Source organism: Leptonotus elevatus, chromosome 13 (genome assembly GCF_054856555.1).
Source record: "Leptonotus elevatus isolate MCC_2025b chromosome 13, RoL_Lele_1.0, whole genome shotgun sequence".
Classification (NCBI taxonomy): Eukaryota; Metazoa; Chordata; class Actinopteri; order Syngnathiformes; family Syngnathidae; genus Leptonotus; species Leptonotus elevatus.
The window spans coordinates 16,158,171-16,183,920 of record NC_141251.1 but is presented as its reverse complement, the minus strand read 5'-3'; the positions used below and the strand labels follow the sequence as shown (position 1 = coordinate 16,183,920).

The following is a 25,750-nucleotide window of genomic DNA, read 5'->3' as shown; positions in this document are numbered from 1 at the left end:
CAGCAACAATTCAGCCCCCACCCCCAAATTCTGTATGCCACTAAAGCTGCAAATATTAAAACATACAAAAGTTTTGTGTAATGTTGAGTTGATCTGCCAATATTTACAGAGCAGTCACAATTTCACAAGCATTGATTTATTTAGAGGTTTATGCAGGCGATAAAATGTAGGACATTTATTTGGCAAGCAGCAATTCAAAAGGGACCTGTACACATCACTAAGGGAGGAGAACTGTACATTCTTCAAACAAAATATCACAACACAATTAAATGTAATTATATTTACAGTATAAATCAGTTTAAAAGAGACAGATGATTCTGGCCTATAATTTTAAAAATAATGTCTTATAAAAAAATTCCACTGAGATTGCATATGAGGGCACTACTTCACATTTTCAAATTATTACTTTCCATTTCAAATGAAATATGTTCTTCTTGCAGTCAAGGGGTTCAGGGTTTGAATCTTGACTGGGGGCTTCCTGTTTGCATTATTTTTTTTTTTACAGTTATTTTGTGTATCCAAACTTGTTCTAAATGTTGTCATTTAGCCACTTGTTAGATAACAGAAAGTTATGCATTACTGTAAGTACGATAACGTTGAGAAGTTAGGTGAGTGTTACATTCGATTTTACGCACATTAATTTGATTCAAGAACGGGATTGATGTTAGACCCTGCACATGTTCATCATAGGGGAGTTCAATCACAACAGAATTTATACATGAGCCAGCCAATAACATCTGAAAAACTCGCAGCAGTATCAAACTTGTGATTTAATGCCATCAGCAGGTAACAATGCAATATAAATGACATTTTAATTAGTAGCTGTAAACCTGTGTTTTATAAACTACGACACGCTCCGTTAGCCAGCAGCGATTCGTGGCTTTTTACAGCCATATATGAGCAGTCGTAACGCCGGCTTCTGAAGTGTTTGATTTAAAGCGGCTGCTGCAATGATTATGATGACAAATGTAAAGTAGGTTCAAGTTCAAAGCATAGAAGGAAATGCTCATCTTGGATAGAATGTTTTCAGCTTAGACCTTTTCTAGAGCAAGAGGCTTTTGAGTTGAATGATTAGCTGGAGCATTTACTGAAATGCCTACCTGAGAATTCTGCAGCACAGATGCAGGTGAAGGAGCTGGACGACACTTGAACGCATGTCCCGTTTGTACATAATCTGTTGCAGTTTTCCTTCCCAATGATTTCCGAGCAAGTTGTTCCTAAACAAAGAACAGCCGATTAGTGAACAGAAAGCCATGAGATAAGATTATATTTCTCTGCATTATGCAACAAAGTTGACTGCTATGTATTTATTATTACTTTTTGTTTGCTTTTTATTTAACAGTTGATCTGATAAGAGCTCAGTGCTGACTAAACCAGTGTCCAATAAAAATAATAATAATAATGAATAATAAAAATAATAATAAATAAATCACTGGAGGAATGCTTGCATTACAAGTTAGACATTCTCATGCTAACCTCTGCATTATTTAGTTTTTTTTTTTATATTTTATTGATCCCTGAGGGTAAATTCTCTTACACTCTGAGGAGAGATAGCAAAGTGAGGGGGCTGCACAACAGTGTCATGACCCTGAGTATTTGGACGTTCAAGGTCTTGCTCAAGGGCATGTGTGCAGTTCATCTTTCAACTGCAGTGGGTCTTGAACCTGCTACTCTCAGGTCCAAAAGTTCTTACACACTGTGCTACTGCTGCCCCTATTATTCTAAACAGTAATATATTGTGCAACAAGTCGAGCAAGACTTAACAAAGCATATTCATATTTAGATATCCGTAGTGTCAATAAAATAAATAAATAATATACAGTATTTATGTATTAGATAGACAGTAGCTGTAACAGTAGCTATTAATCTAATGGTGACTGTTTGTGGGTTTATTTTCCCCAAAGGAGTATTAGAGCCGCACTGAAAATAAAATATAAAGCTACCACATTAATATTGAGATTTACTCAATGCCAAAATGTCCACACAAACATAAATATAAGTCTTAAACAGCAGTTGTCGTCTGTCTTCCTGACCTGCATTATATTAATTAGCGGATGGGCAAGTACCAACCTCAGGTGTCGGTATCAGTCCGATTAAGTCAAGTCATTATTTCAAGGTATCGTATTTGCGACGCTAGCTGCTCGTGGCCGCTTTAGGATCAGGAACTAGAAATGAGGATTTAGAAGAATAGAAAATTACCATTAATTTCATGCAATTTTAGGGGGAAAATGCTCTATTGGAGTGTAGGTCTTTCTTTCAAACAATCTGTCATTGTTATTTTGGGGGGGATTTTATGTATCAAGAGTACTATGTATTTGGTACTTGGTATCGATATCGGTGACTATTCAAGAGTTGAGTACTAGTACTGGTATCAGTCTGAATAGAAAATCATAATTAATCAGAATACTGTGTACATATTACTGTAAAGAACATTTTTGGGTTGTCTTCCACTTTAAAACAGTGTTTTTTGAAAGTCCGTATGCTTAAAGTGATGGTGGGTTTAGTTTTTACCAGTAAAATGTGGAGGGCACAGACATTTATACGTCCTGTGGTTGACTTCCGTAGAGCCGTTGCTCAAGCAGACCCCTTTGTTTTTACAAGGACTATCCAAACAAGCGTCAAATTTTTCACAAAACATTCCGGAGTAGCGGCGGTGACATCGGCATGAGTACGCCCCTTCCCACTTGTCCGTTTGACAAATCCCCTTCCCAGAACAAAGTGGAAGCAGAGGGGAGGCCTGGCAAAGTTGTGTCTTGACCAGCACGCTGAACCTTAAGCCGTGCTTACACAGATGAGTGTCTTCATCGTGAAGGCCGATGAAGTAGCGTTGGCCCGGCTCGAGCCACTTGCTATCCATTTCGACGCTTTTAATTATGTGCTCAGGGAAAACAAACTGCTCTCTTGTCAGCCCGTTTGTAGAACAACTTTCAAATTCGTCCTTAGAAACGTTGAGAAGTCTGACGCCGTATGATGTCAGCGTTTCATCGGTGACCAGCAGCAGTTTGTCACCGTGCTGCAACTGAAGTGGGCAAATCTGTAGGAAGTTAAGAGGTGCACTTAAGTCATCTCCACCATCAGAACCCCAACACTCTTGAATGGTACCGCAAATGTTCTCCGTGAGGGTCCAGTTCATTTGGACGATGATCTGGTCCAGGCGCCACTCAAGTGAAACCGGTTTGTGGCAAACGGTTAGGCAAAAGCTCATGTGGACCAGGCAGCACACAAAGACGGAAATGAAGGAAAGTAGAGATGTCTTCATGTTTTCTTCTTTTGTCAAATTCCAGGAAAGAAGCTGTGCCGATGAATACCTGGGGAACAACAACACAACTCCGAATGAATCAATTGTAGATTACACTGACAACTAACATTCTCAAAACTGAAATAATTATCCTTCCAAATATCAACACTCTCATTCACACTACAGGTTATTTAGCGTCTTCAAATAAACTGATTTCAATGGCTTTAGTATCTGGGATTCATTGTCTTGACTTTGAAGCAGACATGTCAGCCACATACACCAGTGTTTTGTTTTTTTGTTTTTACGTTCTTTTGTTTTGCTTGAAAATTATTTGTGTGGAGTTATACAACAAAAAAAAATATATAAATAAAACAACTTCTTGATTTCCTGAAGTGGAAGATTATCAACTACAACTTACTCTAATACTCACAAATAAAACCAAGACCACTTGGCTTTCACCAATGGTTCTTTCATATGAGAGCTTTTCACAGGTAAACAATTTAGGATCAGTGTCTCAGTTCAAGATCACAGCAAAATAAAACATCAAAAGGACAATCTTGTTTTGCCCATAGTTTTACTCACTAATTTTCAAACACAGGGCATATATACTATATAGTAGATAAATAGACAATGTATGGATGGATAGATTGGCTAAAATGTATCTTGTCTATAAAGCTATATAATATATATATCTGCTTAAACTAATGGTTTTAATAATGATTTAAGTGTTTTTTTTATTTTCTTCTGTTTTGTATTATTTTGTATTTCGCTTTTTGGGACATAGGTATTCATCACGAACAGGATGGCAGCATCAAGACCACAGTCTACAGGAAGCGCACATGGACCAGTATCTACTTTGGACCTCAGAACATCCCATTGCACACAAACTGTCAGTTGTGAGAACAGTATTCGAACGCACAAACAATTTTACAGACATGGAGGACAGAAAGAGAGTAGAAAAACACATAGAAACAGCACAAATAAATCGTCAATATCCACGATGGGCAATAGAAAAAGGCAAAAATCAGGTAAACAAATAAACAAAAGAGAGAACGACAAAAAAGAAACAAATTAAAAGAACAGACAATCAATACAAGGAAACAATCACATTACCATATATTAGAGGTGTAACAGAACAAATACAGTGGGCAATGAGATAGGTATAATAATTAAGCTACACAAAAAACTGAGGCAGGAATTAGTGCATCCAAAGGACAGTATACATCCAGACAATAAATGCAATGTAATATATGAAATGCCCTGCAAAACCTGCAATAAAAGCTATGTTGGGGAAACAAGAAGATCTTTCAACATAAGAAAAAATGAACACCAAAAGTTATGTGACAAACAAACAGCAACACAAAGGGCAACACAAGAAAACCTCAAATCCGCCATATCAGATCACTGCGAACGAGACGCATGCATCATTGGAACAGAAGAACAAATATACAAAAGATAGATAAAAAAAAAAGCAGTAGAGATCAGGAAACGGGGACCGGACACACTAAACAGGGACGAAGGAACTTTTCAACTTTCCCACTTTCGAGCGACAGAGGGCGTATAATCGGCGTAGAGCGTCACATGACAGCTCCGCCACACCTGCTACACCCAGGAATATTAGCTGATAAGACACGTCACAACTGTCAGTTTGACAGCTTCTGAAGAAGGCGGCAGTCGTCGCCGAAAGTAGTCAAGGTAAAGGACAACCTCTTTTTTGTCATAAAAAAGAAAAAAACACAAGACGGAATGGATAGATTGTCTGTGGATTTAATGCCAATTGTCTTTAGCTTCAAAAAGTTCACCTGAGGTCAAAGTTCACTAGGAAGTTGAAATCAGTTTGCATCAAACCACATATTAAAGTCCTTGAATCGGGCTTTACAGATCTTTGTGTCAACATATCCTCTTAACGCATTTTTCGTCTCATCATCGTCCTCTGATCACTTCAATTGGAAGCTAATGATAAGAATTTTCCATTATTTGATTATTTTGTCAGTATGCTTTCATTTAATGACACAATGGCCACCACTCTCTGAAGTGAACAAACTAGGGATGTCCTGATCCAATCACGTGATTGGCCCTGATTTCCGATCATTTTCAGCTGATCGGAGCAATAGTTGCCACAAATAGGGTTATTAAAATTAATAATTGTTTTATATTGAGTGTGCGGCTAAGCATTGCACAAAATTTGAACAGTAATCTTGGACCAAAGCTAACAGGTGAGCACTAAAGAAGGTGTTTGTACCCGTTTTTATCCGTCCCAGGGGGCATCCATTTTGCAACTTGCTGTCGACTGAAAATGACATCACAGTTGCTCAGTGCTCAGGTAATGACTAATTACGCTTGAGCTTGTGTCACGTGACCAAACTCAGAAAGCAGGTGAGCCTCGTTTTATTTGAATGTGTGGGAGCAGAAAGGAATTACACATCTCTTCTCAGATAATATGTTTATATCATATACATCCTTGCTCCAAAAATATAAAATAAAAAACGGAAACTTTTTACATTATTTGCAAGTTAAAAGTATGATAAAGAAACAAATTCCAACACTTCAGGGTACGCTCCAACCGCCTGTTTTAGCTAAAGATATTACCAAGCTTTCTCCGACAACAACAAAAAAACTCTCAAAAATATATAAGTTACTTTCATATACTGATAAAACGTCTTTACCCATCTCAAAATGGGAAACAGACTTGTCTATAGCTCCGGAATCTGTCCTTTGGATTCAAGTTTGTGAAAATGTTTTTAAAATGACAAAACACACAAATTTACAACTTATCCAATATAAAATTATTCACAGAACATACATTACTCAATATATGATGAAGAAAATGGGACTCTCAGACTCCGACATTTGTCTCCAGTGTTTACAAAACACTACAGACACTTATTTTCATGCTTTATGGTTATGTACTCCGGTTATGTGTTTCTGGACTAAAGTCTTAGAAAAACTTTCCGCTGTCTTGGACTGTAGGATACCGTTCTCTCCAAACTTGTGTTTGCTAGGTGACTTAACAACAATTGACTTACCACATAAACAATTTCAATCTATACTTGTAGCCCTTACTATCGCAAAAAAAACAATTCTTGTTAACTGGAAAAATAAACAAACTTTGAATATCGACCAATGGTCTAACCTCCTCATAAATCATATTTTAATGGAAAAAATATCTGCCTCAAATAAAAACCAAATGTCAAAATTTAAAGAAACATGGTCTACGTATATAGAATTTTTTAACCTAAACTTGGATTTTAATTCTGCCTGTTAGCGAGAGCCACAGCAGCGTTATAACTTGCATTGATGTTTCTGTATTAGGCAATTTGTAACTAATGGTTGTGTTTCTATAGTCAGGAACCCGGCTGCTGCCAGCGGGATCGAGCGGATTCACCTCCGATGGGCACCAGGGGTTGATATTCGGATTCACGGCATGCCAGTGGGTTAATTCTGTGGGTGCTGTCCCCCCTGGCGGTGGGTGGGCGGGTCTGCCCCTCTGTTGGCTGCTGGGTGGCGGCTGCGTCTTGGCCGTTCCCTGGGTCTCTTGGGGGGTGCTGCGTTGCGGGGCTTTCCCTGGTGTCGGGGGCGGCGCCGTTCCGGCGCGGTCCGTCGCTCTGGGCCCGGCGACGCGGTTCGGGGCCTGTGGGCCGCCGGGGTGCCCGGTGGTTCCCTCTCCCCTCCCCCTTCCTCCCCCTTGCTGCCTCTCCCTCCTCGCCTCTCCCGGCCCGTCCTCCGCCTCCCTGTCCCCTCTCCCTCGTCACCCTTCCTCCTCCTCTCCCCCTCTCCTTGCGTCCCTGCCGCTGCCCCCTGCCCTTCTTGTCGTCCCCTTCCCTCCTCCCTTCCCCCTCCCCGGTACGCCTTCCTTCCCCTCCCCTGGGCCGGGGGCTCCATCCATGGCCCGGGTCTCGGTGCTATGGGGGCCGGCGGGGGTGGCTGGGGTTTGGTGTCGTGCCCGCCCCGCTCCGGTGGGCGTCCTGACACCTCGGGCGGGACCCAGTATCCGGGGGGCGAGCCCTATCGCCCCGCCGGACGGGTCCTATATGCCCGCCGGGGTCCTGGTGGGGTGGGTGGGGGCTTGGTGGGCCGGTGCGCCTCCTGCCCCCGCCCGGTTGGGGAGGGCCCCGCTGGTCACTCCTCTTAACTCACTACACTAGGTTTGCACAATACACTTTTATAGACATATAGGGCACATAACACACTTTGGGGGGTGGGGTAGGGTGGAAACACCGTCTTCACCCTACAACTCCCCTCCAATTTTAATACACCACACAACTTGTGGGTGGGGGGGGGGGCTTGTGGGGGTGCCATCGGTTGGGGGCCGCAGTATAGAGCAGTGCTGCGGTCCCCTGTCCGTGTCGCCACCCCCCCCCCCCCCCCCCCCCGCCCTATCTATTTTTTTTAATGCACCACATACACTCAGCAACATGCTTGGGTGGCGGGTGGATCGGAGCGTGGGAATATCATTTCCATCGGCTCCGGTTCACCTGCTCCTAATTTTAATGCACCACACACACACACTTGTATATACACTGGGTGGGGTCACATTCACGGTTTAGGGGTAGAGTTCGCCAGTCCGCGAGCTGGCGGACTCAGTAACAGGGGTTAATTTTCACAAAGAACGCTGGGGTGACGACCGGGGCCTTCCCCCACTGGGCCTGGGGTTCGGGGGTGTCGGCCGCCCTCCGGTGCCCCCATCTCCCCCTTCTGCCCCCGGTGTTCCGTCCTTCGACACGGCGGGGGGTGGGGTGGGCGCGGCTGCCCTCTCCGCTCCACTGTCCGGCCCCTCTTCGGCGCCTGGGTGCGGGTGGTCCCCGGGGGCTGGGGGTCGGGGGTTGGGGGGCTGCCGGTTGGTCGGGGTGGGGTCGGGGGGGGCGGCTTTGTTGGGGGGGGGGCGGTGGTGGGGGTTGCGGGGTGGGGGGGTGCTGGGGGGGGTGTCTGGGGGATTGGGGGCGTGGGGGCGGCTGGGGCTGGGTTGGGGTGGGTGGCGGGGGTGGATTGGGGGCGGGGGGTCGTGGGGGGGGCGGGGGTTGGGGGCCGGTGGGGTGCCTGGTGGGCCTGCAGTGCCCCGTCCTGCTGCGTTGGGCCGGGGGCGCGGGCCGTGTTGGGGCGGGGGGCGCTCCTGCTCCTGGGTTTGCTCTCCGGCCGGTGGCCCTGGCGGGGCCCGGGGGTCGTCCTTTGGCGCTGCCGCGGCCTGGGGGGCCCTGAGGTTTTGCGCTTGCTCTGTTCTGGCGGGGGTCGACGGCTCCCCTCTTTGGTGGAGATTTTCATGCATGCCAGATCCACCACACCAGCATCTATCGAAACTCAGACACAATCTGTTTCCTCCTCAGGTTATTGAATCGGTGGAGGCTGGTGTCTGCGGATCTCACGCGGCTTCGTCTGTCCTTCCTTCCTTTTCTCGGTCTCTCCTTTGGTCTCTTGAGGCCTCCCTGATTTTATGTTTTTTGGATTTGTTGGGGTCTGGATGTTTCTTGGGCTGGGGAGGAGTTCTGGTGGGGGGTGTCTGGTCGGTGCTGGATTTCACCTTCCTTGGTTTTCTTCGGTCCCCTCGGGTCTCCTGGTGTTCGGTTTAGGTGAACGGTATGAGATTTTTTCTAATAGGTTTTCTGGTGAGCTAACAAATACACGCACGCACGCACGCACGCACGCGCGCGCGCACGCACGCACGCACGCACGCACATACACATACTCACCCACACACACAAAAAAAAAAAAAAAAAATATATATATATATATATATATATATATTAAAAAATATATATAAAAAAAAAAGAGCAATGATGATGACATTTCCGAATGAACAATACTGAGCTCTTAAAAGGAAAAAATAAAAAAATAAAATAAATAAATAAATAAATAAATAAAAATAAAGCAGGTGAGCCGTGATTGGTCATTACCTTAGCTTGAGTCATATAATTTTCAGCTGACGTAGTCAAGTTGCAAAATGGATGCCCCCTGAGGAGGATAAACATTTTATTTATTCAATCGATTAAATGACTAATCGGATTAATTTAAACTTTGCATTAAAGTGCATTACAAAAGCATTTTTTGCCCTGATTACCGTTTATTAACAGCTCTATATTATTGTGAACAAAATTATTGGGTTGACTTCGCCTTTTCAAAGGTCCAATTAAACAAACATTTTTTGTGAGACCAACACAAAATAGTACGAAAACTACTTTTCTGAGGATTCATTGCATTTTTTTCTTCAGCTTTTCATGCAGAGTTGTCATTATTTGAGCTGCAGTGCTGCTGTCCACCAAGTGTGTCCCAGCAGCCTCAGCTGATCTAACGTGTCTGCAGAGAGTGAAAATGCAAGAGAAAATATTCTTTCTCTGCGCCATCGGTGCCTGAACCTCACTCTCTGGCTGGGAGATGAGTTGAGGCAGACTACACAGTGTTTCACCCCTCAGGCCATTTTCATGTGCTCAACATAAAACAAAAAGTGTCAATGCTTCCTTAAAAAAAACAAAAAAAAAAACGCTGACTGCGGAACTACTCAGGAAAAGTGATGAATTAAACAGTATGTGTAAACAGCAGATTACTTTTCATCAGACGGATTAATTGATTTTTGCTACAATGCAAGACAATATGAAAATTGATAAGGCTGTCAAGTAAGAAGGTCTCCCTTACATTTTTGGATTATTTTCTCTTCTGCAGGATCGCAGACACAAAGTCTTAATGACATTTTCTGAGATTTCCAAGTGTTGTTCCGCCCTATTTTTCAGCACTCTACTCTAGTGTGTTAGTGAAAAGATTACGTTGATTAGAACGTTCACAAGACTAGGCAGCAGATTGCTGTGTGCTTGATTAAACACCTGTAGTTGTCATACAAAAGTACAACCTGTGCTACTGGTTAATTTTTGCCTCCCGTTTGGAAAGGGCTTTGTTCCTGTTAAATACACATGGGCAAAGCAGTTCAGCTTCATTTGTAATTTAAATCTACAGACAAATTAAACGGACTGATTAAAAATTTAATTATCATTTCACAGACTTCAAATTTAGGAGAACAATCATTGGGAAGAGCCATTTAATGGAAAATAAACCATATTTTGTGAGTTAACGTTTTCATAATGGAAACTGCAGACCTCAGTTTGATACTATAGGATTTGAATCAAGCAGTGGTCAAAACCCATACAATGACACTATAAAGGCATGTAACGTACATAATTGGAATCATTAAAAAATATGTATTAACTACAATTTTAAAAAATTATGTACGAAAATGTAACAATACATTCCTGGGGACAACAGCAATCATGTTTCAAGTGACATTAGACTAAAGGGGGTGGAGGGTAAGATCATGTGGGGGATAGGCAGGGCTGCTAGTGAGTTTAGTGCCCGATGCATAATTTCATGTGGGTCCCCCAAATTGCCGATTTTTGTGCCTAGCCAAAATGATTTTATCAGCGGTGGGTGGGTTACAAGTGGGGCCTGTTCTTCTAAGTTTTGTCATAGTTCTCACAGCAAGCTTGTTTGTATGGTAGCAATAGAATCATGACATTAGACGACGCAGGGCGAACGACACGGCGCGCTCCCGTTTTTATAAGCTCATGTGATCTGGAAAGGGGACAGCTTCATTCAAGTCTATCGTAGCCATGAAGACGATCCAAAGCTACTCAATGTTTAATTCATAAAAAGTCTTAGACTGTGAGACTTTGATCAGTGCATGAGAAACGTGATTGACCCAATCAGAACGTGACACGCCAACAAGGAATCTACGGCAGCCATGGTAGACCGGGGGCTGAACCGTAGTGCTCCTTTTAGCCTCGGGGATTCAGCAGCCCTTTCTCTTTTTCCCTGGTCAGTACTGGATACCATTATAGAACATGAGAAAATTTAGGAACTCTTTAATGTGGAGGGGTAAAAATGCATGGCATACTACATTTTGGGCAAACAGAGCTGCTGTGACCACCAGGATCATGATGTAACCCTTGCATTAGGCTCAGTGGCACAAGAGGTTCGCTTGAAAACAAAGCCACCAGAAATATCAGTGACGCATAATAATTATTTTTTCCAGGTGATGGTAGCCTAAGAGCATGATGTTGTTGCAAGCTGCTTGGACACAAGCTATTACAGCATAAGTATTTACATTTTAGAAGAAACCACAGTTCCGTGGCAGGAGAGACATTCAGCAACAGTGGTCATGATTTCAATTTGGCAACTCAAGTCTTCAATACACTATACTCAACAAGGTTTCAATAATACAGTGCATAATCATGCATATTGTATAGCTGCTGCAAATCAAATGCACATATCCACAAGCTGGCCATGGCAGCGATCTAGCTACTCCAAAAAGAGACAGCGAGCTGGGACGCAAAGGAGACACTTTTATATCCCCATGCACAGTGACATCAAACTGACAACATCGACAAGCCGCATGAGTAATAGATGAATGCCAGAGGAGAGGCTGTGACCAAAACAAAAATTCTGGAAATACCAATATCTATCTACCAAGAAGAAGACAAAAGTCATGAGAGGCATTGCGTATTCTATGTTTAGTAATCCATTACATCCAAATACTGACTATGATGAAATATTTGCTCATGCTTATTGACTTCATCATGATCAAACATAAATGCAATAAGGACTCTAAGCCCTAATCATTAACCTTAATTGCTTTGAGTAAAATGCCAATTATTAAAATCACAGATGTGCATGCTGTTGGATAATACCTAAACAAAGAGACCAAAGGTCTATACTAGATGTCTCAAATTGAACAAGATTAAACTGGTCCACACAGAGGAACATTTCAGAAGCAAGGTCAGGAATGCGAGAGTGAAGTAATTGTCTCCTCTCAGCTTGACACTTTCATTAGGACTGCCGTGTTCTAGGATGCCTAACACGTTGGTACACAGAGGGCAGCGGATCAAGGGTGGCAGCGTAAATCCTCAACTAATGATGACACCATGAGGAAGACACATTATCATATTTAATTGGAAAGCTAACATATCACTTATTGTCTTGTTATTGTGTTCCTTCTTCTTCTTTTCCTTTCAGCTTTTCCCTTCAGGGGTCACCAGAGCGAATCAGTTACTCCCATCTAACCCTGTCCTCTGCATCCTCTGCTCTCACACCAACTACCTTCATGTCCTCTTTGACTACATCCATAAATCTCCTCTTTGGTCTTCCTCTAGAGTCTAGAGAAATATATATTATATATATTGGCAATAGGTCTAGAGTCTAGACCTATCGCCAATATACTCACTATATCTCCTCTGGACATGTCCAAACCATCTCAGTCTGGCCTCGCTGACTTTATCTCAAAGCCTCTAACATGCGCTGTCCCTCTGATGTACTCATTCCTGATTCTATCCATTCTGGCACTTTCAAAGAGAACTTCAGCGTCTTCATCTCTGCCACCTCCAACTCTGCCTCCTGTCTTTTCCTCAGTGGCACTGTCTCCAGACCAAACAATATCGCTGGTCTCACCACAGTTTTATGAACCTTTCCTTTCATTTGAGCTAAAACTCTTCTATCACACATCACACCTGACACTTTTCTCCACCCATTCCAGCCTGCCTGCACACGCTTCTTCACTTATTTTCCACACTATCCTTTGCTCTGGACTATTGACCCTAAATACTTAAACTCCCCTACTACTCTTTTCTCCCTGTAACCTCACTCTTCCACTTGGGTCCCTCCCATTCACACACAGATATCCCGTTTTGCTACGGCTTACCATCATTCCCCTCCTTTCCATGGCAAACCTCCATGCCTCTAGCTTCTCCTCTACCTGTTCCCTGCTCTCACTACAGATCACAATGTCATCAGCAAACATCATAGTCCATGGAGATTCCTGACTAACCTCGTCTGTCATCCTGTCCATTACCATAGCGAACAAGAAGGGGCTCAGAGCTGTTCCCTGATGTAGTCCCACTTCCACTTTGAACTCCTCCGTCACACCTGCAGCACACCTCACCATTGTCTTACAGTCCTCTTACATGTCTCGCACCACTTGAACATACTTCTCTGCCACTCCAGACTTCCTCATACAAAACCACAGTTCCTCTCTGGGCACCCTGTCATAAGCTTTCTCCAGATCTACAAAGACACAATGCAGCTCCTTCTGATCTTCTCTGTACTTCTCTATCAACATCCTCAAAGCAAATACTGCATCTGTGGTAATCTTTTTTTGGCATGAAACCATACTGCTGCTCACAAATTCGCCTATGCCCTCATTCTAGCTTCAACTACTCTTTCCCGTAGCTGCATTGTGTGGCTCATCAGCTTTATTCCTCTGTAGTTGCCACAACTCTGCACGTCTCCCTTGTTCTTACAAATGGGCACTAGCACACTTCTCCTCCATTCCTCAGGCATCTTCTCACTATCTAAGATGTTGTTGAACAATCCAGTCAGAAATTCTACTGCTACCTCTTCTAGACACTTCCATACTTTCACATGTATATCATCAGGACCAAGTGCCTTTCCACTCTTCATCCTCTTCAACTCCCTTCTCACTTCATCCTTGCTAATCTTTGTTACTTCCTGGTCACGTCTTCTATTCTTCATTCTCTCTCATTTTCCTCATTCATCAACTCTTCAAAGTACTCTTTCCATCTTCCCATCACAATACTGGCAACTGTCAACACACTTCCATCCATATCCTTTATTACCCTAACCTGCTGCACGTCCATCTAATCTCTTTCTCTTTGCCTTGCCAACCTTTTACCTGTACTGCTGTCTACTTTCTTCAGTCCTCTCAGTGTCCAACTTCTTCTTAGCTAACCTTTTCTGGATCCACTTCTGCACCTCCTCATTCCACCACCAAGTCTCCTTATCTCCTTTCCTTCCAGATGACACACCAAGGACTGTCCTACCTGTCTCCCTGATCACATTTGCTGTAGTTATCCAGTCATCTGGAAGCACCTCCTGAGCATCCAGAGCCCTTCTCAACTCCTTCCTGAAAGTCATACAACACTCTTTCGTTTTCAGCTTCCACCATTTCGTCCTCTGCTCTGCCTTTGCCGTCTTTGTCTTCCTCACCACCAGAGTCATCCTACACACTACCATTCTATGCTGTCTGGCTATACTCTCACCTACCGCTACTTTGCAGTCACTGATCTCCTTCAGATTACACAAGATGTAGTCTACCTTTGTACTCCTACCTCCACTCTTATAGGTCACCCTATGTTCCTGCCTCTTCTGGAAGAAAGTATTCACGACACGCATTTCCATTCTTTTTGCAAAGTCAACCACCATCTGTCCTTCTGCGTTCCTCTCCTGGATACCAAACTTGCCCATCACCTCATAATCATCTCTGTTTCTTGCACCAACGTGTCCGTTAAAGTCTACACCAATGACAACTCTCTAACTTCTAGGGATGCTTTGCATCATTTCATCAAGGTCCAACCAAAAGTTCTCCTTCTCCTCCAGCTCACATCCTACCTGTGGTGCATACCCACTATCAACATTGATCATCACACCTTCGATTCCTAGCTTCAGGCTCATCACTCTATCTGACACTTTTTACCTCCACGACCTCCGTTCTTACAGTCGCCAGTGATGTAACTGAAATTGCAATGAAAGTCTTTCCGTGCCATGCACCTTAGTCTATCTCTAATGTACATATTAAAATAATTGTAACATATGTTTGCATGAAAAATACTTTAAGGCCATAATACAAAACACTCAAATGGGAGTACTAGCTCCCTGCTCCAGCATTACACAGAGGTTTTCAGTTAGAATGAAAATTCAAACCAGTCAGTTTTAGATAGATAGATAAATAGATAGACGGATGGACAGGCGGGCGGACGGACGGGCGGACGGACGGACAGGCAGGCAGGCAGGCAGGCAGATAGATAGATAGATAGATAGATAGATAGATAGATAGATAGATAGATAGATAGATAGATAGATAGATAGATAGATAGATAGATAGATAGATAGATGGATAGATAGATAGATAGATAGATAGATAGATAGATAGATAGATAGATAGATAGATAGATAGATAGATAGATAGATAGATAGATAGATAGATAGATAGATAGATAGATAGATAGATAGAAAAGCTCAGGTTGCCCTTTGTTTAGTAGTGTACAATCTAGTAATTCACTATAATGTATTCAGTAAAGGGGTGTGTGTCATAGGCAGTTGCTTATGGGGTTTTTTCATGTTTAAATTTCTCCAAAGTGAAAATATCCAAATTATTCCTAAAGTGTCAATATGTTGTGTGGCCAGCATTTCTTTGTAGCACTAGCGTTAACCCTTTTAGACATGGAGTTCACCACAGCTCCACATGTTGCTACTGGAATCCTCTTCCACTTCTCTGTGACAAATATGAAGCTTTCATTTCATCCTTTTTTTTTTTTTACTTCAAAATTCCCTTTACTCTTGGTCACATAATGACAAACTGAAGAAATACCTGATGTTTTCTATATCAAATATGATATGACACTGGTGGTAACTAATGACACTTGTGGATCAATGAGTGCACACAGGTGTAAGCTGATACAAATTCAACTAAATTGTGAAGCCATCCTTGTGCATGGTAATTTCTCATCATGATTTCCTTGATTCAGATCTTTTGACAGCTGCAGGAACTGAATGCAATTTATGTTTGTTGATTTGCTATCTGTACTGCGTGTACAGTGTCCCCTTGTTCTCTTTGCCAGCTTGTGCAGTGGGCTTGACACAAACACAAAATGATCCCTTCATGTAGTGAGCCTCCCTCACAGCGCAAGTCTGCGGCTTTTCTGTCATAAGTTCCCCAAAAAGCTTTACATTGAAAATGTTTTTGTTTACTGTTTCTTTTGTTCAAGAAATCACTTATAATTCCAATTAGATGCTGCAACCATTAAATCTAGGAGTGAAAGCTCACAGAGGCAGATGAACTTCATTACGGAATCAATTCACCAACATGCCAATCTATTCTAAAAGTCCAGCCCTTTGTAAGTGTAAAATTGACACAATCATTGGACTGTAAAATAAACACAGGCACTGTAAATCAACTGGCACAGACCTAATTTCTCCATCCACTAACTGCTTGTGTCTTCCCGATTCACTGTGGTACTTGAATATGGTCAAACATGTTTTTTTTCTCAAAACATACGCCTGGCAGAATTGCTTTGTGCGAAAGAACCATGAGAGTAGGCTTGACCAACATACTCAATAATTCCAGTGAAACAGCCATAATTCAAATTGATGTGCAGAGTCAGCCGCAAGCCATTGATGCAGCCATGAGAGAAGTGGTTAGCTAAACATCACGAGGCTGCAGCCTGTGTCACACTGAAGATCACTTGTGCTCCCTGAGAGGCTTTGTGTATCATCATTGGCTATAACACTGATGAACATGTGGGCCACTCAACCATAAAAACTCACCTCTGTCTCCATTTAACTGCTTTAAAGGCTTCAGTTGATGTCGATAGTAAAACCTGTTTTCAGCCATATTAGTAAATCAACAAATAAGTCATTTTTTAAGGTAAAGTGTACATGAAAACGTCCTTAAAAATGGAGAGTGAAACTAGAGTTTGAGGAGGACCTAGGTGCAGACACAAGTGACCAATAAACGTGATATGATTTTTGGTGGAAAGATGTGGCTCGATAATGTCTTCTGGTGTAGGGGGGCTGGGGTGCTATGGGATGACGGGGTGGAAGTCCTGACTGAGTCTTCTATGACTGGATGCACCGAACTCAATGATGAGTGTAGACGATCTGGTGCACGACTTGACAACGTGGGTGTTGGCAGTGGAAATCATGGATGAGTCTTAAACTATCAACTTTGGCATTCTGCTCCGTTACACTCCCAGTTGACCAGGTATTCTAGGCCTTAACAACAGATCCAGATGTTTTTTCATGGAGGAGGCAGTGGCAGGGACTGATATTATTTAGGCCACAGTAATCCACGCATGGGTAGAGTTGATCATTTTTGTGAACAAAAAAGAAGCCAACTACTAACGTAGCCATTCAATAATGTATTACTCGTTCCTCTTCCCATTGAGAGATGTTAAAAGTCGAACACTGGGAAGGGTGCACCTGGCAGAGACATGACATGGTGTTAAGTCAAAACTGGAGCAAGGTCAGGATAAACAGCAGGAAAGAGGGAGAGTTCTGGTTCCTTAAGTTGAGTTTGGCTTTTGGCAGCGACTACAGCAAATTCCATGCAGTTTTGGACAGCTGAGAGAAAAACTCTCTCTTAAGGGCCTTGGCCTCCATCGGCGCAGTCAAACCTTTGTGGTCAATTCTTACTTTTTGTACACCAAATTGTGATCAATAAGTTTATAATCAGTATCAGAATCGAATTGCCATTGTCTGCACGATACCTAAACAGATTTAAATTGAGTGTTCACATCCTCTCTGCTGACAGCTGAGTACATCCAAGCTGTTTTGGTTCACTTCTGGCATCAGTTGGCAAAGCTTGTGGCGGAGACTGTGGCTCGAAAAGAGACTTTGAACTATCGTGTTGTTGAGAAGATGGAGGAATAGGTGGAATCTGTTGCTAACAATTACGCTCCCCTCTGATGTTTACCGAGACCAATCACGCTTCATGGCTCGGTTAATTAAATGATTGAGGTTCGCTGGTTATTGACGGAAAGCAAACTCACCCTTGATGTGATTTAATGCCCCGAGAAAAACTTTGTAGAATCCATCCATGCTTAACCGACTATCAGCCATGGGCGTTCTAAAAATGACAGAAAACTCTTTGCTGCCTACTTCACACTGACTGCATTCTCTCCGTGAATATAGAAAATGATGCACAAACCTTGAATTGTACTCAAATAACTATACAATGGGGGAACTAATACTCCAAGAATGTAAAAGTTATTTGTCGACTTACAGGTAGGCCTAGTATGATTAAGATGGAAAACCATGTTGCTGGTAAGATGAACTGCCGTAGCCCAAGACAACATGGAAGCACGGAGGCAGCCAAATAGGTACAAAGAATAATAAGTACAAAGAAGGTTGTTGTCTGAAAACTACTGTAGTTATCACTGAACTAAAAAAAGCATGGAACTCCATCATACGGGCCTGGTACCAGCACAAACAACTTTAACTGACGGGGAGGGTGGTGCGGGTGCGGGATGTCCAAGTGTTTGCAGGAAGGCCAGCTTTCACACAGACCATAATTAGTTGTCAGGAAGTCAAACTAGAGTCTCCTATGGCTGGATGCAATAAACTCAGTGATGAGTGTTGATGATCTGGCAACATGGTGGAGTCCAAGTCCGTCCGGCTTAAGACAAGGAGCTGCAGCTGCTTGCTGGCACCAACACGCCTTTGTCCAAACTTGCAATTAAACATAAGCATGCAAAGCACAAAGGGGGAAAGGGCGGATCTCAGGATGAGGAGACGGCGGATCGGGCAAGATTTGTTGTTTTAGCAATGTTATAATGACCAAATATAACTACAATGTCATTACTTTAAAGTTCCTGGAGGATAATGGACTCACAATAGCAATTCGAATCTAGTGGGGCATAGTGGAGGAACATTGTACCATTTATGCTATCAAACAGCGAAAGAAAAAAATATAATTCCACATCTTAAATTATATTAATTAAGTAGCTTAGAATTAATTAATTAAATTGTTTTTATCTTGGTCCAGGGTCCTAATTCATGACTAAACTAAACAGTATCACTCTTATTGCTAATGTACAATATACGTGTTGCTTTTCCCAATTTTACTATGTCAAAATACTAAAACAACAAAGCTTGGGTTGACCTTTGTTTAGTAGTGTTTCTCAAATGGGGGTACGTGAAGGCACTCCAGGGTGCACGTGAGATTTTAAAAGAATAATTAAAACGTAGCATCCATGCAAAAATGATTTGAAATATTCACTAATTTATGCATATACTTCAGTAAAATATAAGCTCATAAAATAAATGTTATTCAACTAAATTGAGTCTCCCCTTAGCAGGATGATCCGGCCCAGCTTGTCCTATGCCATCTAGCATCATCTGTCAATCATTTCAAAACTTTATTTTACATTAAGAAAGTTATTTTTAAAAACAGGTCTTTAATATGACCCCAGAGGAGAACAGTTAATGGTGATAATGTTTGTGTGCACAAATCTATCATTCATTTAATTATGTCTTTCTTTCTTTTTAGACAATGATGGCACAACTCTCTATTTCAAATCTTTTCTCAACCCAAAAAGTTTTGCCCTGGTTAGGGCGTGAAAAAATATTTCACAGGGAGTACCACACTGAAAAAAGGTTGAGAACCACTGGTTTAGTAGAATACATCCAGTCTTTCACTATTTTCAGTAAAGGAGTGTGCGTCGAAGGCAGCTACTTCTGCTTTTTTTTTTCATGTTAAAAAAAGCTCTTATTAGCCTGTATGTGTCATCATGTGAAGAGATTGTCTTAAATTCCAATTTGTGTGGATGCACCAAAGATTGGGCTGGATTGGACAATCTTCCCTTAAAAGCATCCTTCCATTCCCTTTATTCCTCTTTTCATGTACAGGGTCACAAGTAAGCTCTAGCCTCACCCAGCTGATTTTGGGTGAGAGGCGGTTTACAACCTGGACTGGTCACCAATCAATCACAGCACACATAGATAAACAAGCATTAACATGCACAGCTATAGGCAGTTTAGTGTCCAAATAATATGCATGTTTTTTGGACTGAAGTAGAAACCCTAAGTACCAGGAGAAAACATGCAAGTAGATGAGGAACATGCAAACTCCACATAGAACGGCCTCAAACTCAGAACCTGTGACTGTGACGCAGATGTGCTAACCGCCAGCCCCACCAAGCATCTCCCTCAAATGTTTTTTATATAAAAAGTGACACCAAAGTTATTGTCAATACTTTCTACTGCTGAGTCACATTAAAAGCGGGTGACACATTAGTCACAGGAAACACGACATTTCACAGTGAGTAAATAGTGCCATTGCTCTTCCAAAAAGCATCTATAAAAAGCGGACATTTTGACAGTGGATCAGTTTGAAATATGGCAGAGAGTAATGGAACACGAGAGAACAGTTACAACAAGCTGTGACAAAAATCATTGCAGGCAACACTATTCAACTTTTGTGAACTTTTGCGTTCTCCCACTGACAAAGATACATTTCATGTTGTAAGTTTGCAAATCAATTGAAAACTGTGACTGCTATAAAGGTGCCAAACAACATCCCACAATTTGACTTAATCTACAAACCCAATTCCCAAAAAGTTGGGACACTATACAAATTGTGAATAAAAACGCCAAATTTCAATATTTTGTTCAGAATAGAACATAGATAACAGGTCAAAAATTTAAACTGAGAAAATTTATCATTTTAAGGGAAAAATATGTTGATTTTAAATTTTATGGTGCCAACAAATCTCAAAAAGTTGGGACAGGTAGCAATAAGAGGCTCGAAAGTCAATTGCACTTATAAAAAAAACAGCTGGAAGACCAGTTACCACTAATGAGGTCAATTGGCAACTTGATTGGAGTATAAAAAGAGCTTCTCGGAGTGGCAGTGTCTCTCAGAAGCGAAGATGGGTAGAGAATCATCAATTCCTCCAATGTTGCGCAGAAAGATAGTGAAGAAATAGCAGAAAGGTGTTTACCAGCGAAAAATTGCAAAAAGGTTGAAGTAATCATCATCTACAGTGAATAACATAATCTAAAGAGTCAGAGAATCTGGAACAATCTCTGTGTGTAAGGGTCAAGGCCGAAAAATCATACTGAATGCCCATGATCTTCGGGCCCTTAAACGGCACTGCACCGCAAACAGGAATGCTTACTGTAAGGGAAATCACAGAAAGGGCTCAGCAATACTTCCAGAAAACATTGTGGGCGAACACAATCCACCGTGTCAGCCGCCGTTGCCAGATACAACTCTACAGTACAAAGAAGAAGCCATTTCTAAAGCAGACCAAGAAGCGCAGGCGTTTCTCTGGGCCAGGGGTTATTTAAAATGGAGTGTGGCAAAGTGGAAACCTGTTTTGTAGTCAGATTCAAAGTTCTTTGTGGCAAACTGGGGCGCTATATCATACTGACTAAAGAGGATAAAGACAACCCAAGTTGTTATCAGCACTCAGTTTATAAGCCGGCATCTGTGATGGTATAGGGTTGCATGAGTGCGTGTGGCATGGGCAGCTTCCACATCTGGAAAGGCCTCGTCAATGCAAAAAAGGTATATTCAGATTCGAGAACAACATATGCTCCCATCCAGGCATCATCACTTTCAGAGAAGATCTTGCATTTCTCAACACCATAATGCCAGACCACATGCAGCACCAATTACAACATCATGGCTGCGTAGGAAAAGGATCCGGGTATTGAAATGGCCCGCCTGCAGTCCACTTCTTTTACTTCTAGAGCACATTTGACGCATCATTAAGGGGAAGGTGCAACAAAGAAAGCCCAAGACAGTTGAACAGTTAGAGAGATGCGTGTTAGACAAGAATGGGACAGCATTCCTACTTCTAAACTTGAGAAACTTGTCTCCTCGATCCCCAGACGTTTGCAGACTGTTGTAAGAAGAAGAAGAAGGAATGCCTCACAGCGGTGAAAATGGCCTTGTCACAACTTTTTTGTTGTTGACAACATGACATTTAAAATCAACATAATTTTCCCTTAAAATTATGAATTTTCTCAGTTTAAACTTTTGACCTGTTCTCTATGTTCTATAATGAATACAATATTCAAATTTGTCACTTCCACATAATTGCATTCAGTTTTTATTCACAATTTGTATAGTGTCCCAACTTTTGGGGAATTTGGTTTGTAGTAAGACCATTGTATGTCATTCAAAATCAGTGGGGGGTCCTGACAATTGAATCATTGAGACACATGAAGAACACTGACTGGAATTAACAATAATTTTGGAACATTTGAGGAACGTCAGTTGATAATTCTGACAGGTAGAATGAGGACAACCACCATTGCACAATAAGACCTCAGTCATTATGTAATGACTATGATTCAAAATAATGAGTGTCACTTAATAAATATGGAGCGACATTGTCTACATAATTAATAAAAGTTGTTTAATCCAGTCTGTAAACTTCACCAAGGCACAAAGTTGCAGTGCAAAAATCAAACTGTGTTTGTGTTGGATTTTATTCTAGAAAAGTGAAAATAACATGGTTAGGTCTTCGGCTTCCAGCTGTACTTTCTTGTCTGAGCTATTGGCTAAATTGGGCTTAGACCTCAAGCGACAAAATTTCACCCAAAGAATTGAATTCACTACAGTGGCTTTCCCTTTAAGAACTGTTTATTTTTGTGTTTTCAATAGCCCCTCGTTGTGTCAGCTACTGTGTTTCTGTGTATATTTGGAACTCTGGGCAGAGAACCATTACAATTTAGAGCTTTGTTAGTTTTCTTTGGAGTAAATACAATATAGCTTATTTTTTCTTTCAAACACACAACTTTTAGGTCCCAGCATAAAAAAATATATAATAGAGGCAGTGTTTGAGGCTGCACAGTCACATAATCATGATTTAGTTTTAGGTTGTACACTCACAGACCAGAAAATTGCTTTGTGACTTTCTCACAGCTTTGGGCACATTATTGCATCAATTACACATTATGTTCAGTGTTTTTGCCAACTTTGTGTTACCGTTGGGTAAGGAAGGTTTAGAAGTTCCACAGTTTTACCATTTCCAATGTTTAGAACCCCTAGTTGGCCTAAATAAGTAAATTTGATTGTATGATGCTACTACAATTATGTCATGAAAAATTGAACCCAAGTTTATATATCGCTTACTGTATATACCGGTTTTATAGTTAACGGTTGCATTTCTATGGAGGACCAAAACTGCCCAAATTAAAAATAAATAAAGGACTAAATAAATAAATAAAGGACTAAAAGTGAAAATAAAATGGATATAAAAAAATAACATTCGAAAATTAAATTAAAAAAAATAAATATAGATGGAAATAAAAACAACAAAATATATACAGTGTATAACAAATAAATACATTTGTATTTTATATTTTTTGATATTCGTTTTTATTTTCATTTTTAGTAATTGATTTAGTCATTTATTTACTCATAATATTAATATATATTATATATAATTATAATATTATAATTATAATTTTGGCAGTTTTGGTCCATGCTGCCAGGACGAAATGTTATTCAAATGAGGAGGCGGTCGTAAGCGAGTCGGCGAACAAGGAAGTCTCGCCAGCTTGCATTGGAGAACTTCAGCAACGGACTAACTTATCCACTGTCACCACAACTTGCGACTTGAGTTGCTTGACAACAAGTCAAGGTGACAGTGGACCAGAAAGTCGTCCAATGCTGGAGCTCTTCATTCAAGTCGGCGAGACTTTCTTGTTCGCCGACCCGCTCACTCGACCAATGAAAGGCAGTATACAACGACGGAGTCCAACCCAAGACACGCTTATTTGAATAACATTTCGTCCTGGCAGTATGGACCAAATGTGCCAACATTCAAAATAAATAAATGACTAAATAAATGACTAAATAATAATAATAAATGATTAAATAACTAACAGTGAAAATAATATATAAATATATATATATATATATATATATCGAGAGAGAGAGAGAGAGAGAGAGAGAGGGAGGGAGGGAGGGAGGGAGGGAGAGAGAGAGAGAGAGAGAGAGAGAGAGAGAGAGAGAGAGAGAGAGAGAGAGAGAGAGAGAGAGATTTTAATTATATTTATTTTTTTAAATAATATAATATTTATATCTGTTTTTGTTTGTTTGTTTGTTTTTTGTTTTGGTCCTCCATACATTTCAGCCATTCATCAGGTGAATAGACAAATTATTTGAGGAACACATTTGTATCATGCATTCGATACTCATTTAAAATCTTGTAATCATTCTCAAAAATCAAAAAAGAAATTCTAAAGCATACTTTCAATTTTGGCATGTTTACTTGGCCTTCGGCTAAAACAGAGCTAATTACATTATATTGCATATCCACACACCCCTTGGTCTAAAAAATGTTAATTAGGAAAATCACGTCAAATTTATATACTGTCAAATACACTTCACAATTTGTATGTGTGCGCTCTTTGTTTAGAACATTTCACTGTTCATTATCGTTAGTTTTGTCAGTAAAAAAACAAAATACAAAATGGGACTTAGAGTATATAATTAGAGTTGGAGTTTCAATGCAGTCACTATAGCATTTCTGAAAACAATGTACAATGTATTTTTCAATTGAGCCTTACTAGAGTAACTGATCAGCGGGAGAGAGAGAGAGAGAAAGAGAGAGAGAGATATAATTATTTAATAATTTAACCATAATTATTAAAAAGAAAAAACATAAAATCTGTCACCGTCATTTTTCAACAGGAATTTCATATTCATATACATCATATGTGTACAACATAAGTCCATGTATCTGCCTCAACAATACAGTTGAGTAATGTTTGCCAGTTATCTGTCCAGGCGGGGCCCAGCACCGTAAGCCATAATTTGTTATGCAAAAAGTCCAGTGGGCAGAGCTGGAATACGCTAATTGTTTTGTTTGGGCTCTTGAGAAAAAATGCTGCCTAGCAACAAATGGCCACACAAAATAGTGAGGCAACTGCAAGTTAAAATCTGAGTGTTGCTCCGTCCTATAGGCTGTCGCTAAAACAATTGACAGCAGTTAGAGCACTTTTGCTGGTATTATTGGTTGCTGCTTTGCTAATTGGTTTCATATAAAATGCTACAGCTGTCAAGATGGCAAATAGACAAGGAGATAAATGTGTATCACATCCTAATGGTGTTTTTATCAGAGTTTGGAAGCCATGTCGTTTCTCTCACACATTAATCTGGAGTTGGCTTCTAGTAAAACAAACAACAGATTAGCATTACACCCAGCCGACATGTCTGTCTGGACCTTTTTTTTTTTTTCTTTTTTTTTACAAGGGCTAGGGTTAGGATTTAGCATGGCTGGGTAATCTGACTAGTAGGGCCATCTGCTAGTGTATGTAGAGCAGCACAGCGCTAGTCTCTCCTCGCTGTCAATTAGACAGAGTCTTTGCTGGTAGGAAGCATGCTCACCATTAAGTTGAAAAGGATCTTCGCCCTGTGAGGCCGACCTGCAGCATCATTTTGTGGAGTTTCTTATTCAGAATTGAGATGTGTCGCCTCCCAGGAAATTGGACAGCTGAGCCATTTGGGAGAGCGCAGGATGAAACTGTTGCTAGGAGATGTGATCAGACGCTGAGGACTGGAGGCGTGCCCACTTGTAGGGGAGAGGACCTATGGGGCACAACAGGGGCGGAGATTCTGCCTGTCTGATTGATTATTCAAGGTTGAACGAATTATTCAGCAGGCAAGCCAAGCTATTATCTTATGTAACAACTCAGTAAATGGAAATTTGTTTTTGCCATGAGGGATTGGTGCGCAAAACAAGCAAAGTGGAGACTGTGGAGTAAAAGGTTGGTCTACATTCTGTGACCATAACATGGTAGTGTGGATAAACTCAACTCAACTGGTACTGCTCCAAAACTTTAAACATATCCTGTATCTTTCGGAGAGAAAGAATGAAATACACTTCTTCGTCAACATTCCAATTATACTGTAACACATTTCAGTAAAATCTACAGTAAAAAAAATACAGCATTTTCTTGTTTATTTTTATTTTTACAGTATTTAACTGTATACAGCAATGCGTT

The 25,750-nt window shown here is 41.2% G+C and overlaps 1 protein-coding gene and 1 long non-coding RNA gene across 2 annotated transcripts in view; one reads left to right on the top strand and one right to left on the bottom strand.

Annotated features, from left to right (window-relative positions):
• eys (EGF-like photoreceptor maintenance factor) overlaps nt 1–25,270 on the bottom strand; it is a 209,318-nt gene extending 184,048 nt beyond the window's left edge. Inside the window, exons 1-3 of the mRNA XM_086093363.1 lie at nt 25,134–25,270; nt 2,512–3,308; nt 1,101–1,217 (exon numbers count right to left, since the gene is read on the bottom strand). Of these exons, the coding sequence (XP_085949489.1) occupies nt 1,101–1,217; nt 2,512–3,259 (865 nt within the window). The 5' untranslated portion in view covers nt 3,260–3,308; nt 25,134–25,270. The remainder of the gene's footprint in view (nt 1–1,100; nt 1,218–2,511; nt 3,309–25,133) is intronic.
• LOC147163992 (uncharacterized) lies at nt 1,038–3,391 on the top strand. Its single transcript, XR_015096929.1, has 3 exons — nt 1,038–1,126; nt 2,944–3,188; nt 3,285–3,391. It is a non-coding gene; the product is annotated as an uncharacterized LOC147163992 (long non-coding RNA).
• Nucleotides 25,271–25,750: the final 480 nt, after the last annotated feature.